This window comes from Hypanus sabinus, chromosome 22 (genome assembly GCF_030144855.1).
Source record: "Hypanus sabinus isolate sHypSab1 chromosome 22, sHypSab1.hap1, whole genome shotgun sequence".
Taxonomy (NCBI): Eukaryota; Metazoa; Chordata; class Chondrichthyes; order Myliobatiformes; family Dasyatidae; genus Hypanus; species Hypanus sabinus.
Window position 1 is genome coordinate 36360441 of NC_082727.1, and position 16575 is coordinate 36377015.

Sequence of the window (16575 nt, forward strand, 5' to 3'; positions counted from 1 at the left end):
AATACTGTATGTAATTAGTTTTGCTACAATAAGTGTATGGGATACTGGAAAAATTTTGAATTGCCCCTTGGGGATGAATAAAGTATCTATCTATCTATCTATATTGGGCTACTGATCTGAAACATTCTCCTTCCTCAGATGCAGACTGACAGGCTGAGCATTTCCAGGTTTTAAATGCCATAATTATAGAAAACTTCATTAAAAGGCAGCTTTCATACAGTTAATAAGTCTGCTATTTATGGGATTGTAAGTCAGACATGCAGCAAGTGATCTGAGATGGAATTCATGATTCCGTTTTTTCTCTCTTGCAGCAACACACCGGGAGATTTATTGAAAGAGAAGCTCGATCAGCTGCAGTGTCACTTCACATGGAGTCCACAGAAAGAAACTATTGACTTGGACGATATGATGTTAAGATTGCAAGATTCTCTGGCATTGGGTAAAAAATATCAAGTTGCATCGTACAACCATCTGGCTTTTGTAAACTCTCTGCAGAGTCATTTTGAAGAAGCCATTCAAAATTTAAAGGAAGCTGAAAAGATTCTGAGGGAGGAGTACAAAGATGAATTTGAAAGAAGAAGTATCATCACCTATGGAAACTTTGCCTGGGTGCATTACCACATGGGACAACTGACTGAGGCCCAGTCCTATCTCGACAAGCTGGAGATGATCTGTAAACCGCTCAGTGATGGCCCTCGCTATACAGCAATGATACCCGAGGTGTACGGGGAGAAGGGATGGTCATTGATGAGTTCTGCTGCTGAATACTATGAGGAGGCAAAGGAATGCTTTTCAAAGGCTCTGGAGCAAGATCCTGACAACACTGAGTGGATAATGGGATATGCAACTGCACTATTTCGGCTGGAAGCATTTTCTGGAACCCCAGAGAGTCGTGATCAGAGTCAGTCAGTGAAGTATTTCGGACGAGTACTGGAGCTTGATCCAGATGATACTGTGGCCATGGTGCTGTTGGCTCTAAAACTGCAGAGGTTAGGGCAAAATGAGGAAGCAAATGAGTTAGTTGAAAAAGCACTGACAAAGACCCCAGATCTGCCATATATTCTTCGCTATGCTGCAAAATATTATAGACAAAGGAGATTTGTGGAGAAAGCAATTGAGCTCTTGAAACAAGCTTTAGAATTAACTCCACACTCTGGTTTCTTACACCACCAACTTGGATTGTGCTACAGAAGTAAGCTGAACTATACTCGTTGCAGATATCCTCGCAATCCTGTATTTCATCAGAAAGCTGAGTTGATCAATCTGTGCAAGTATCATCTTGAAAAGGCTTTTGATCACCGTCGAAGGTCATTTATTAGAGCACAACTGGACTTTGCAGACATCTGCATAACTAGTGGGGAATATTCCAGAGCAGAGGAGACTTACCGTAGATTGGTGGAGTTAGTGGACATTCGTCCAGAGAATATGCAGAACATATGTCTGGAAGCTGGGTTATTTGAACTGTACCAGAAAAGATCTGAAACAAATGCTGTTCGCCTCTTCCTGAAAGGAGTGAAAATTGAATATAACTCAAGAGAACGGGGAAAATGTCGCATGAATTTGGAGCAGTGGGCAGATAGAAAACTTAGTGTAAATGCACATGACAGCAAGGCTCTTGGTATTAAAGCAATTCTGTATCAGCTGGATGGGAAAATGGGTAGAGCAACTGAATACTTTGAGAAGGCCTTGGAGTTTGATCCTGGCAATGAGGAATATGTGAGTGCTCTTTCTCAATTACGTATTTGAGCACCACTGGATGTTTAAAAGATGTATTTCCATCTGATCTGTGGATAGGTTTGGTGGGTTGTTGCTTTACTAGTTATATCCTTTCAGCACCTTCTCTTACTCGTTAGTGCCTAATTTGCAAAAATGGTCTGTCTACAACTATACCCAATTATTGCGTTTCTTTAAGAAATCTTCATTCCTCAAGTACCCTTTTACAAGTTTTGCTTCTCTGGTCTCCGGAAAACTGGGATTGGGGATAATGCAGCAAGTAGAGTTAACTGAGTAATCAAACATTTTTCCACATTTGTTTGTTACACCTATTAACCATTGAATGTATTTTACTTTTCACGTGGATTTTGATGTAGAAGTGTAATGGTGGGATGATTTTTCGAGAGCAATTTTATTTTAAGAATCATTGTAAAATATCCTCTTCAGATATGTCTGGTAATTAAAGCTTCAAAGCAGAGGTTGGACTTGTCTTGACAAAATCAAAAGAACACAAGCAACAAATCCTAACAGCATGAATCCAACCTGCTGAGTGTGGTGGAGGAATGGCTTGGAAGGAGGAATGACTGGCGAGTGGCAGTGGAGGGGTTTCGTGGATAATGAATGGAATTCCAATCAGATATTAACAAAAAATATGATATCTCTGGTCAGGTTTTCTCTGAAAGAAATATACACTTATTGATAACGTTATGAATCATTTTGTAAAGTGAAGGGGATGATTGCCATTCCCAAGACATACAAGTTAATTGAATTAATCAGATAGAACCACTTAAGTTGTTAGTGAATTCAGTGTTTCCCCACCTTACAGCAGTTTGAGTACCACAAATACTCCATCAGAGAATTCATAGATTACTCCAAAATAAATCAGCATATTGTATAAAAGTTTGATCTTACATGCCTTGGATGTGAAAAAATAAACACAAATCATAAAGTAGCTCTTTTGATCATTTTTTGTCAAAAATCACAATTTGAATGTTTCTCTGGGTACACAATCACTCCATGGGGTATCCTGTCATTGGGAATCAATGGTAAAGACGGAGTTTAATTCCAGGCAGAGATTGAATTGTTGATTGGTGTAGAGGCTTGAGTGTTCAGCCATTAGTATAGCGCTAGGGCCCTAAACAACATGCCCTACCAGCCCAGTTTCAGCACAATTACATCCATGTGACCAAATAACCAATGAAAGCAAATGGCTTTGGCATGTGGATGGAAACTGGTGTACCTAGATGAAGCCTATGTGGTCACAGGCAGAACAAATAAAATCCTTACAGACAGTGGTGGGAATTGAATTCAGATCACTGCCTCTGTATTAGTGTTATGTCAATGACAATGCTATAAAGGTTCCCCTTATCACTCCTTGCAGGTAGGTGGGAGGTATGTGGATGTGGTAGATTGACACAGACCCAAGGGGACCAGGCTCGGTCAATGAGCTGAAGTGGTAGACTTGTCTGAAGAACCACCCTACATCATTCCTACAGCACTAAAGTTGGCAAGGGTTCTATATTTTTGTCCATAAGAGACTCAGGGGTCAGGGCCTCATATCATTGGACCAAACCAATTTTTTTTTTAAAGAGACTTGACCAGCAAATGAAAGCACTCAGTGTAACTGTGAGTCTCTCTGCCCATAACACACCAGTCACTGCAGCTCTTCAGCAAACCTTCAGAATCCCTCATCGTAGAAGGCTGGAAATTCTGTGGGACAGTGTAATTTCCAAATCCTGGTGCTGTCTCAGTCAGGGAAAATAAAAAGAAAGAAGTTCAAAGTGAGTAAAAATATGTTCAAAAGAATAATGGACAGTTGCTGAAAATTTGAGGGACACACAGAAAATGCTGGAGGAACTCAGCAGGCCAGGCAGCATTCATGGAAAAGAGTACAGTCAACGTTTTGGGCCGAGACTCTTCGACAGGACTGTAGGAAAAAAAGACGAGTAGTGCATTGAATGGTGGGAGGAAGGAAGAGAGTAACGTGAGGTAATACGTGAAGCCAGGAGTCACAGGGGTGAAATAAAGAGCTGGCAAGTTGATTGGTGAAAGAGATACGGGGCTGAAGAAGGGTGTTTGACAGGTGGGTGTAGAAGGTGATGGAAGAAATAAAAAGGGGAAGAAGTACCGGGGGAGGTGATGGGCTGGCAAGGAGATCAGGTGAAGAAAGGAAAAGAGGATGGGGACTGGTGAAGGAATGGGTGGGGAGAGGACCATTGACAGAAGTTTGAGTAATCAATGTTTATGCCATCAGTTTGGAGGCTACACAGATGGAATACAAGGTGTTTCCCTCCAACCTGAGCATGGCCTCTGTGACAGTAGAGGAGCCAATGGATTGACGTATCAGAATGGGAATGGGACGTGGAATTGAAATAGGTGGCCACTGGGAGATCTCTCTTCTTCTGGTGGTCAGACCTTAGGCGCCCGGCGCAATGGTCTCCCGAACTACATCGGGTCTCTCTGATGTAGAGGAAGCCACAGTGGGAATACCAGATGCAACTAATGACCCCCACAGACTCACAGGTGAAGTGTCACCTCTGATGGAAGGACTGTTGGGCCCAGAATGGTAGTGAGGGAGGAGGTGTAGGGGCATATGTAGCACATTAATTTCCATATTACTGACTCACCACTCATACCCCTGATTCTCGGATACCCTTGGCTGTCCTAGCAGAATCTATCCATGAACTGAAGGAGAGGGGGAGTCATTGATTGGCCCAGTCATTGTAAGAGTGTATGTTTGCAGAGTGCTGTTCCAATACCTAGACTCTGCCAACACCAACGATAAACAAGGGGGATCTTCAGTGTGAAGTAACCTCGAGTCTTCTGTAGACCTAGTTCTGCCTTCAAGGATAGACAAGTTGGTTCCGACCAATGGGAGTACGTGTGTCTCGGCCTGGCCTAGTTGAGGCCGCACGGTAACTAGAGAGAGGGAATCCCCAGCCCAACTAATCTGGATCTCCTGCAGCTAAGCCTAAAGGATCCAGCTGCCAGGTCCCAAGGAGAGGAAAGACCCCTCAGAGCATAGCCAGAGAGCGCAAGGACTTTTTTAAGCGCTTTGTTGCCGTTGCCCGAGGATGCGATTGAGCCTCATGGACCCCGGCAAGAGACTCAGATATCGGCTGCACCACCCTGGCCATCTAAGAACCATCAGCAAGCCTGAGGCATTGTGCGACCATTTAATGTGAGCAGAGGACACCCAAACAGCTTACAGCTTTCAGGGCAGGGTATGTCACTGTTCAATCGGTTCAACAGGTACACTTATTATCAGAGAAATGTGTACAATAACCATATAACAATCTCGGCCCTCCTAGTCTGTGTCGAACTCTTAATCTCACCTAGTCCCACCTACCCGCACTCAGCCCATAACCCTCCACTCCTTTCCTGTCCATATACCTATCCAATTTTACCTTAAATGACACAACTGAACTGGCCTCTACTAATTCTACAGGAAGCTCATTCCACACAGCTATCACTTTCTGAGTAAAGAAATATCCCCTCATGTTTCCCTTAAACTTCTGCCCCCTAACTCTCAAATCATGTCCTCTCGTTTGAATCTCCCCTACTCTCAATGGAAACAGCCTATTCACGTCAACTCTATCTATCCCTCTCAAAATTTTAAATACCTTGATCAAATCCCCCCCTCAACCTTCTACGCTCCAATGAATAGAGACCTAACTTGTTCAACCTTTCTCTGTAACTTAAGTGCTGAAACCCAGGTAACATCCTAGTAAATCGTCTCTGCACTCTCTCTAATTTATTGATATCTTTCCTATAATTCGTTGACCAGAACTGTACACAATATACCAAATTTGGCCTTACCAATGCCTTGTACAATTTTACAATATACATCCTAAAATTCTTTTTCTTAACAACCATCCACGTAAACAGAGGAGTGCCCCTAAGAAAGAATGACAGTTAAATGTTAGAGCCTCAAATCACCCCTTCCATGCATAAGCAGCAGCAAAGCAACGACACCCCATCAGTAAAAAATCAACAGAACCCCCCCCTACCCCCCATACCCCCCCCCCCCCCCCCCCGTCACCACCGAGCACTCAGGCGTGCAGCAAAGCATCAATAAAGACACAGACTTTCGGTAGTCCAAAGACGTCTTGTAAATCCGGTAATTCAGCATAGCAAAGTCTGTCTGTCTCTCTCTCTCTCTCTCTCCCCCTCCCCACCCCCATGTCCCCGTTTACAGTGAGAGGACAGATATAACAAAGCAGCTTGCTAATTTACGTATTAGAAGTCTGTTGTGATGCTTCTAATAAGCTCTGTGCCTAAAGAACTTGGGTCTCTTGGCACACAGCCAGCTCGCTGCTTACAATCTTCCGTCTCCAGCGATGGATCAGGTGGCAGCACACTGGCCTTGAATCCATCTGCCTCCAGAGCCACGAAAATCCGGCGCCCTGACAGTGCACTGGTCTTCCAGGCCGCTTCCTTGGCATATTGAAAAGTGGCCCGGCATGTCGCCGGGAGAACCGATCCCATTTCCACAAAGAACCAAAGTCAGCATGTAACTCCAGCTCAGGCTCTTCAAAAGAACCTTGAAAGGGAGAAAAGGAGGTGTCAAAGATAGAAATAGAGCTGTTTCCGAGGATGCAGGCAAAGGAGTCACCGTTAGCTGTCATCACCCTCTGTTCCAGAGCAGGAGGACGAGGTTGGGGTTCCAGGAGTCAAAGATCTCAACCGACACTGCAAGCAGAAATGGACCAGGGCAAGAGATATTTTGCTGAAGTATACCCGGAAGGCGAAAACCAAGCCTAACTGAAGGATCGGTTTGATAGCGGCCCAACCGAGCAGGTGTGCGGACATCACCCAGTTAGAAAGGCAGGAAGAATTTAAAAGGTGTGCATTTTTTTCTTCAGCGGTTTGATCAAGGCACGACTGAGCACACGCGTGGACATCAGCAAGTTAGACCAGAGGGAAGGATTTAAAAAGAAGTCAGCTTTATTGAGTGAGCCCTTCAGTAGAGGGTATCAGAATAGGAGGGCTTCGGCAATTACGGGTCCAGGCGAGGTAACTCCTTGTGCAGAATAGATACAGGAAGTATGTCTGTAAGGCCGTTGTTCTGTACTGGGTGTCAGATGTAGGATGTTTGGGAGACTCCCAGCCTCCCGGACGGCCACTCCTGTGCCAGGTGCATTGAGCTGCAGCTCCTTAGGGACTGGGTTAGGGAACTGGAGATGCAGTTCAATGACCTGCATCTGGTCAGGGAAAGTGAGGAGGTGATAGAGAAGACCTATAGGAAAATAGTCACACCGGGGCCTCGGGAGACAGATAAGTGGGTAACAGTCAGGAGAGGGAATGGCAAGTATGACAAATACAATAAATGTCCGGTTAAGATTAGTGCAATATAACTTTTTTCATCAATTATATATTACACCACAAAAAATAAATAAATTAAACCCAAATTTATCTGATCAGTGTTTCCGATGTAACCAAGAAATTGGAACTTTTTTACATTCTACTTGGTCTTGTTCTAAAATTCAACCTTTTTGGACAAATTTAAGAATTTTATTGGAACAAATTATTGGAATACAACTTCCATATAATCCAATATTATTTTTATATTATTTTATTAATATATTATATTATATTAATAGGTGATATTGAAGGGATAAAACCGATACCCAAATTGAATAAGTATCAGAAAGAATTTATAAAAATTGTATTAGCAGTAGCCAAAAAGGCTATTGCAGTTACTTGGAAATCGGATACATTTTTAAGTATAGATCGTTGGAAGAAAGAAATTTACAGCTGTATTCCACTTGAAAAAATTACTTATAATTTAAGAGATAAATATGAAACATTTTTGAAAATTTGGCGCCCTTATTTACAAAAGACAGGATTAAATATATAGGTGCTCCGAAGATGAAATAATTGGTTATTTGGGGAAAGAAATAAATATACATATTAAAGTTATTACGAACTCCATGGAGCATGTGGAGATCCTCCGATATCCAGCACTCCTTCTTTCTTTTCTTTTCTTTTCTTTCTTTCTCTCTCATTTTTTTCTATAGGGATGCTAGGGGGGAGGGGTTAAGGGGAGGGGGGATGGGTAATATACATTTTTTTCTCTACTTTTATTTTGTAACTACTTGAAATACAATAAAAAAAGTTTAAAAAAATATAAAAGGAAAAGGGAAGAGGTCCTGAAAACAGACTACAGGGAGTTAGGAAAGAAGCTGAGACGCAGGACCACAAGGGCAGTAATCTCGGGATTACTGTCTGTGCCACGCAACAGTAAGGATAGGAATAGAGTGAGGTGGAGGATAAATGTGTGGCTGAGAGATTGGAACAGGTGGCAAGGATTTAGATTTCTGGATCATCGGGTCCACTTTTGGGGCAGGTGTGATGTGTACAAAAAGGATAGGTTGCACTTAAACCCGAGGGGGACCAATATCCTGGCAGGGAGGTTTGTTAAGGCTATTGGGGAGATTTTAAACTAAATTGCTGGGAGGTGGGAGGGCTGGCTGGCTGACAAATGGAGAAAGCTTGTAGGCTATGTGAGAAAGAGGATAGGCAGGTGACAGTAAGGGATGAGCTCAGAGCGTGGATCAGCACTTGGAGCTATGAAGTTGTGGCCATTACAGAGACCCGGATGACTCAGGGGCAGGAATGGTTACTTCGAGTGTCAGGCTTTAGATGTTTCAGAAAGAAAAGGGAGAGAGGCAAAACAGGTGGGGGTGGTCAGAGCTAGTGTCACAGCTGCAGAAAAGGAGAAATCACGGAGGGAAGACCACAGTCTGTACGGATTGGTGATAACATATCCTCCTCACTGAAGATCAAGACTGGCGCACCTCAGGGGTGTGTGCTTAGCCCACTGCACTGCTCTCTGTTTGTGGTCAATACCAGTGGTGTGCTTTAGGGATCTATTATGGGATCCCTGGTCTTTAAATTTTTTTATAAATAACCTGGACGAGGACGTGGCGGGATGGGTTAGTAAATTTGCTGATGACATAAAGGTTGGGAGTGTTGTGGCTAGTGTGGAGGGCTGTCAGAGTGTACAGCAGGACATCTTTATAATGCAAAACTGGGCTAAGAAGTGGCAGATGAGGTTCGACCCAGATAAGTTGAGGTGGCTCATTTTGGTAAGTCAAATATAACGGCAGAATATAGTATTCATTTAAGACACTTGGCAGTGTGGAGGATCAGAGGGATCTTGGGGTTCGAGCCCATAGGACACTCAAAGCTGCTGCACAGGTTGACTGTGTGGTTAAGAAGTCACACAGTGCATAGGCCTCATCAACTGTGGAATTGAGTTCAAGAGCTGAGAGGTAATGTTGCAGCTATATCGGACCCTGGTCAGACCTCACTTGGAGTACTGTGCTCAGTTCTGGTCACATCACTACAGGAAGGAAACTATAGAAAGGTGCACAGCAGATTTACAAGGATATTGCCTGGACTGGGGAGCATGCCTTATGAGAATAGGTTGAGAGAACTTGGCCTTTTCTCTTTGGAGCGATGGAGGATGAGAGGTGACCTGATAGAGGTTTATAAGGTGAGAGGCATTGATCACGTAGATAGTCAGAGGCTTTTTCCCAGGGCTGAAATAGCTAGCATGAGAAGGCACTGTTTTAAGGTTCTTGGAAGTTGGTACAGAGGAGATGTTAGGGGAAAGTTATTTTATGCAGAGGGGTGAGTGCATGGAATGGGCTGCTGGTGACAGTGTTGGAGGTGGATACAATAGTGTCTTTTAAGAGACGCTTGGATAGGTACATGGAGCTTAGAAAAATAGAGAGCTATGGATAATCCTAGCTAATTTCTAAAGTACATGTTCAGTATAGCATTTTGGGCTTAAGAGCCTGTATTGTGCTGAAGGTTTTCACTGTTTCAATGTTGAGAAGGCATGGATGGAATCACCTTCCAGACTGGGAACAGTTCTGGCTGTTCACTCGGGATTTGCCTCTCTGGGCAGAGTCTGGAAACTTCTTGGCACCATTCAAATTCCTCAAGAAAGTAAACCTGGTGCCATACACCTTGCAGCTCCCCACAACCGTGAAGATGAATCCTACTTTCCACATCTCTAAGTTAAAACTTGTCTACACCAGCCCTGTCGCCACCCAGGTTTAACACTGAGGAGCAGGTCTTCACAGTACGAAAAAATTTGGACTCAAGGACTGTACCGGGTGTTTGGCAATACATCATGGACTGGAAGGAATTTGGACTCAAGGAAAGGTGCTGGGTGCCTGAAAAAGACATTTTGAATCCAGTTCTCATCACGACTACCATCACCAGCTCTTCAAGCAGCCAGGACTGTCAGGAGTTGGCTGCAGGGGAGCAGGTTCCTGTTGTGTGGTCACCGCGAAGCTGTTAAAAACCAAGTAAACGCAGCATTGCCCATGTGAAAGAAATTTTGCACAGGGAATGGCAACATTCACCTCACAATCAAATCTCCGGATCCAGAAGCATACACTGTAGTCCCTGGACTGCAAAGGCAAGAAGATTCAGCTGCACTGTGTTCAGCATGCATGCAGTGCAATGTTATGAGTATAGTTATTTCAGGTCAAATATGATTTATTCCAGGTTAAAGTAGTTTAGTTTCAATACCTTGAAAAATATTGTGCTATGCAATGGAATTTCAGAGGAATATGCATTCAATGGAATGCATATAAATGATAGAAGCTAGGCATTTTTTTCAGAACTGTTGTTTGGTGATGGAGTGGGTGGGTTCTAATGTACAACAATCTTGTTTTTCCAGTCTAGATTTCAACTTGGAGGCCTGCCAAGCTGTATCTAAGAAAACAAGGCCCTTGCCAGCTCTGGGAACCTGACTGTTACAAAAGCCTCAGCCTTCCTTCCATGGAACTCTGTGAAGGGGCAAAACAGGGAAACACAAATAGTTAAAAGACTGTCTGTAATGACTGCCAGGTATGCTAAGTAGGCAGATTAAAGTTCAGCCAATCAGGTTGGGTCTGATGGGTGAAGTGATATCTTACTGGTGCTAACCGAACCTGGCTTGCAACTGGATCCAGGCAGCTCTGCGTCAACCTGCAATGTTGTTTCAGTGGCATCATTTCTTGGAAAGAACTGGTTTCATTTTCTAGGATAAGTTTCTATTCACCATCAGGAAATTGTTGTCAATCTGTTAGTGCAGGGAATCAGAACACAGGACAGACTTCTCCATTGACTCAACATTAAAAGTGCATCTGAAGCTGTGAAAGAAATTCAAAGGACATTATTTCAAAGGGACACAATGAGTTGCAGAACTCTGTAAATTCTCCTGTATTTAAATTTATTTTTTAACCATTGCACAGAGCTTGATTATGGAAGAGTGCCGAATGTATTGCTGTAACTGTAACAGGAGCACAGTGTTGGTGTTGTGCATTCATAGGCACATCATTAAAGGCAGATCAGGCTGCTTGTGTCAAAAGTAAAGCAGAGTTATTATCTCAGGCCAATAAGCTTTCATTGCAATAATTATCAGCCAGTTAAACAGATTACAGCCAAGTCAATTATTTCTACACCACCAGACAAATAAACATATCCACAACTTTCTGTTGTTATTTACACGTCTTGTATCTGCAACACTTTCTGTAACATTTTGGATGCTCAGCAGTACCAAGACATGTGAGAGTCAGACATCAGACAATCTCAGCATCACACAGACAAAAATAGACCTTTGGCCCATCACTGAAGTTGCTGCCGCCTGATTGGCTGATTGGATATTTGCATTAACGAACAGGTGTTCAGGTGTACATAATACAGTGTACATCTGGATGTATAGAGTAATAATGTAGATATAAAATAAAGGAAACATCCATTTGTGCTCTGTATATGTACAATTTGAAATTTATTCATGTGTTGTTTAAAGTTTGGAGGTCACAATAACTCTCGACGTTGTTACATGTAATAATGAGAAGAAAAATGATTATGTATGAAGTGATGAATTTCATGAACTTTCTTCACTTGCAGCAATACACAGAGAGATTTGTTGAAAGAGAAGCTCGATCAGCTTCAGTGTCACTTCACGTGGGGCCCTCAGAAGGGAACCATTGACTTGGAAGATGTGATGTCCCGAGTGCAAAATGCTAGAAATCTCGGTGTGAAATATCAAGGCACATGTCATAACAAACATCACTTTCATAAATTGTCCGCAGGGAAACAATAAAGAAGCCATTCAGAACTTCAATGAAACTCTTGCCATACTGCATTTTGCCAGAAAGCTAAGTTGTTTAATCAATGCAAGTATCACTTTGGAAAGGCATTTGAGCATCGTCCAATATCAGCTATTGAACCACAACTGGATTTTGCAGTTATAAGTGTAAGAAATGGAGAGTATTCCAATGTGAATGAGACCTACAGTGATCTTTTGAAATTAGATGATATTCATCCAGTAAGTTTGCAGAGAATACAGTATGTCTACATGCTGGGACATTTGAACCATACCAGTGAAGGTGTGAATCAAATGCCACCAGTCTATTCCTTTAAGGACTGAAGGTTGAATATGACTCAAATGAATAAAAACAAGTGTCATGATAAATTGGAGAGGAGGACAGATCAAAAGCATTGTAAGGTTCCACATGATAGTAAGGCATTTGTTATGAAAGTGTCACTGGACCAGCTGAATGGCAACAAGACTAAAGCTATGGAATAGTTTGAGAAGGCCTTGGAGTTCGATCATGAGAAGGAATGTCTAATGATTCATTGTGAACTCTGTCTTTCTATTGAGGAACATAACGACACTTGAAAGATTTTTGCTTCTGCTTGATCTGAGAAGCAGTTTGTCTCACTAGTCTCACACGTATATTCTTGCAGCACATTCTTCACTGATATATTTATTTAAGTTTTTAATTTTATGTAACACTCTGGTTAAGATTTTCATTGCTATTCTGTAGGTGTTTCATTTTAGCTGTTCTGTAAGAGCAGTCCGATCTGCCTTTAGCATGTTTGGGTCTGAGCTAAAGATAATGGGCTTTGTTATTTGTTATGAATGTTGTGTCAGCCAATCAGGTTGGAGGTGGAAATGGGACAAGGTCCCAGATTACGCTGGGAGGAGAGGTCTTTGTGACAGACTCTGGTGTGGGTCGAAGTCTTTTTTGGTGGGAGGTAGGAGAAGACAGTTGGGAAGATGTCTGAGAATGCCATTCCTATTCCACAAGGTGCTTTGTGCAGATGAATGGCTTCATGGATGACGATCCAAAAATTCTGTGAGGGAGACCACTTGTTTGACATGGATTTCGAGCGGCATTCAGAAGGGGCTGTGTGCTTCCATGCAGACCATGGCATGAATTAAAGATAACTTCAAGATGTGCTCCAATGTAGGTGCACATTGCAACTGGGTTGACTGTAATGAGCCTTTTTTATATTTTTCCTTTTCTTTTTCCAACTAATTGTTCAATAAAGCAGATAGTTGAAGAACATTGAACATAGAAAACCTACAGCATAATACAGCTCCTTCAGCCCACAAAGCTGTGTCGAACATGCCCCTACCTTAGAATTACCCAGGCTTTACCCATAGCCCTCTATTTTCCTAAGCTCCATGTAGCCATCCAGGAGTCTCTTAAAAGATCCTATTGTTGCCACCTCCACCACAGCCACCGTCTATATTCTTTACAATATACGCAGTGTACGATCTGCTACTTCTTGCTGATGGCAAAATGCATGGGATAGTATTAACACACTTCTCGCTCAGATTTGGGGACGGTTGGTCGAAACATCCCGGCTCTACAAGTCTGGTGGGACCCAACTCATTGACTTTAGCCATACGGAGTTCAAGAGAGGTGGTTTTCTCACTGCTGAATACATTGGCTGGTTAGTGAGAGGCTAACCAGCCCTGTTTTTAGAGATGTACGCTCAAACTGCGTTTCATTTATTTTGAGATACAGTGTGGGACAGGTCCTTCCAGGAAATGAGCCACACTGCCTAGAACAGGCTGAATCACAGAGCAATTTAAAATGACCAATCAACCCACGAACTGTACATCATTGGACAGTGGGAGAAAACTGGAACACCAGGAGGAAACTCAGGGAGAGAATATACAAACATCCCTTACAGGTGGTGCCAGATTTGAACTCCGAACATCCCAAACTGTAATAGTATCACTACAGTAGCAACCATGTTTGAAAGTGTGATTTTCAAATATTAACTTTGTTATCATCATTCCCAGTCCTTGTGATTCATTGAAGATTACTCACTCCAGTATTCAGAAACAAAAGTGGGTTTGGGGGATTTAAGTCTAAAGGAACCAACTCTGAAAATCACGATGACTCTTCGTATGAGATTCCTTCACTGCAGGTGACACGAAGGTCGGTGGTGTTATGGAGAGCGCAGAAGTGAAAGGCGCTTACTGACCATTCAGGATACAAGAGGATGCATGTGTACTTGTTTGAGACAATATATAGTGTATGTAAGTGTGTTTGTGTTCTTTAAGGTTAAGTCTGAATCTTTAACGTAACACACTTTTATACAACAGACATCGTAAGTTCAGTGGCACAAAAGTGGAAGATTGCAGAGAACATACCATGTGAATTTAAGTATGTACTGTTTAATTTTTATCCATCCCGCATATCTGATTCATATGGGAATTAGTTTGGAGAGTTTTGAGGGAGAGGTTGGGATGGCACATATTGAAATCAGACAATGACAGGTTGCAAATCCTGATGACACGAGCCAAAACTTGACCCTGGTTACTATCATTCACAAGTCTTTCATCAAGGGGAATAACAGAGCATTTTGTATGGACTGACCTCACTTCAAATATCTTGTGCAATTTCAGAATATTCTCGTACAAGCTTGCAAAATGATTCAGGTTCACCAGGTCATTCAAAAGATATTTTGTTGTGGTAAAAGTGAAATGCACGAGCAATCTGTGGGACAGAATAGAGCAGGGGAGAGTGGGATGGTACACGGACAACTTGTGGGAGTAACAGTAATGAGGAGAGATATTGATGCTTTAAGGTTGAAGTGAGGCAGTGACAGGGAGGAGGTGAGAGTAACTGGGGAATGATAATGCCCGTGGTTCAGAGAGCTGATGAGCCTGCCATGGATTTTGCAGAGCATAAATATCAAGCATATGAGGAACACTCCAGTTGGAAAATCCAGGGATGGCTGATCCAGTCTCCATGAAAATGCAGAATGAAGGCCTGAGCTCAACCCACCAGGAAGTTTTAGATTAGAGGATAGTTGTGAAATTGACATATTCCACCTGAGAGATAAATCACAGGAGGAGGAGGAGAGGTCATAAAGTGGCTGTAGGGGATGTAGCTGCTATGAAGACACAGTGGTCATGCTTTCTGTGTCAGCAAATAGGGCACCTGGCAAGGGAGTGCCCAAATAGACATAGATTGGTAATGGTGATGGCACAGTATGTTACAGCTAAGGTCTACCAGGGCATAGTTAGATAACATGTCCAACAAAACAGAGAAACTTGCGAAAATCACCCAGCAAAACAGGCAGAAATTATAGCAGCGCTTTCGCTGATTGACCAGATTATTAAGTTGGGAAGTCAGCATCCAGGTCAGACAAGTAGCTGGTGGCTGCATCCATTGTCAATGCTGGTCACCCAATGATGTACACAAGCGGTTTCTTTGTATACTAGCAACGTGATATTCCTGTGGACACTGGGTTACCAGTGAATAACTGATCCAGCTTTGCCAGTGGCTGGAGAGATGATTTACATTATGAGTGTAGAGGTGAATGAATGAGGGCAGAGAGAAGGGAGCCTCACATATTTGAGATTGAGGGATCGCAATGATGCAAGCACCGATAACTGGATCCGTTAAATTGAATGTGATCTGTTTTCTGAAATTCAGATAACTGGAAAAGGCAACTGAGACCATGTGGCATACAGATTTTGGATCTGATCCCTGGTTTGCGATCTGGGAACTTTACCTTGATCCTGGGATCAGCGACCACTGGAGTGGGATGAGCCCACAGTATGTGAGCATTCAGTTTGATAACCCAGGATGTGATAATAATTTGAATCAAATCCTGTGGTGCTCTGTCATGTAAGAATAGGGAGCTGATTGGGAGTGAGGAAAGCAAGAATTACATGGAGGAGTTTGTCCTCTGAACAGATGACATGATTTCTGAGTTCTCCAGTGAGGAACTGACTTTTCTCAGTCAGTTCCATTTAGTGAACAGTGACAGATGTAATGAAGTTTACAGCTGCTGATGAGCCGATAAGACCGTAAGACCTTAAAACATAACAGAATTAGGCCATTTGACCCATCGAATCTGCTCCACCATTCGATTATGCTTGATCCTTTCTCCCCTCCTCAGACTCATTCACCGGCCTTCTCCCAATAACATTTGGTACTGTGGCCAATCAAGAACTAAAAATATCTGCCTTAAGTACACCCAATGACCTGGTCTCCACAGCTGCCTTTGGTAACAAATTCCCCAAACTCACTACCATCTGGCAAAAGTAAATGTTTTAAATGAATATTTCTCTACCCTGAGGCTGTGCAGTCTTGTCCTTGACTTCCCCACTACGAGAAACATCTTCTCTGCTTAGGCCTTTCAACATTCAAAAGGTTTCAATGAGATATCACCCATCCTTCTAAATTCCAGCAAGTACTTCCAGAGGCATCAGCTGTAACTCATACAATAAGACTTTCATAGAAACGTAGTAAACCTACAGCACAATATAGGCCATAATGCTGTGCCAAACATGGACTTACTTTCACTCCTGCAGTCAGCTTTATAAACCTCCTCTGAACCCTCTCCAATGCCAGCACATCTTAAACAAGGAGACAAAATAGTTCAAAACATTCAAGGTGAGGCCACAGCCATGCTTTATAAAGCCACAGCTTCACATCCCTGCTGTTATATTCAACATCTCATGAAATGGATGCAAATTTTGTATTTGCCTTCCTCACCACTAACTCAACCTGCACGCTAACTTTTAGAGCGTTCTGC

The 16575-nt window shown here is 42.7% G+C and overlaps 1 protein-coding gene across 1 annotated transcript; it reads left to right on the forward strand.

Annotated features, from left to right (window-relative positions):
• Positions 1-218: 218 nt before the first annotated feature.
• On the forward strand, positions 219-2654 carry LOC132379755 (interferon-induced protein with tetratricopeptide repeats 1-like). The gene has a single exon (XM_059948039.1). The coding sequence runs from the start codon at positions 277-279 to the stop codon at positions 1744-1746; it is 1470 nt and encodes a 489-aa protein (XP_059804022.1). The 5' UTR covers positions 219-276; the 3' UTR covers positions 1747-2654.
• The last annotated feature ends 13921 nt before the right edge of the window (positions 2655-16575 follow it).

Excerpts from the sequence above, each read along its gene's own strand:
- LOC132379755 (XM_059948039.1), top strand. The coding sequence starts at position 277 with ATGGAATTCATGATTCCGTTTTTTCTCTCTTGCAGCAACACACCGGGA.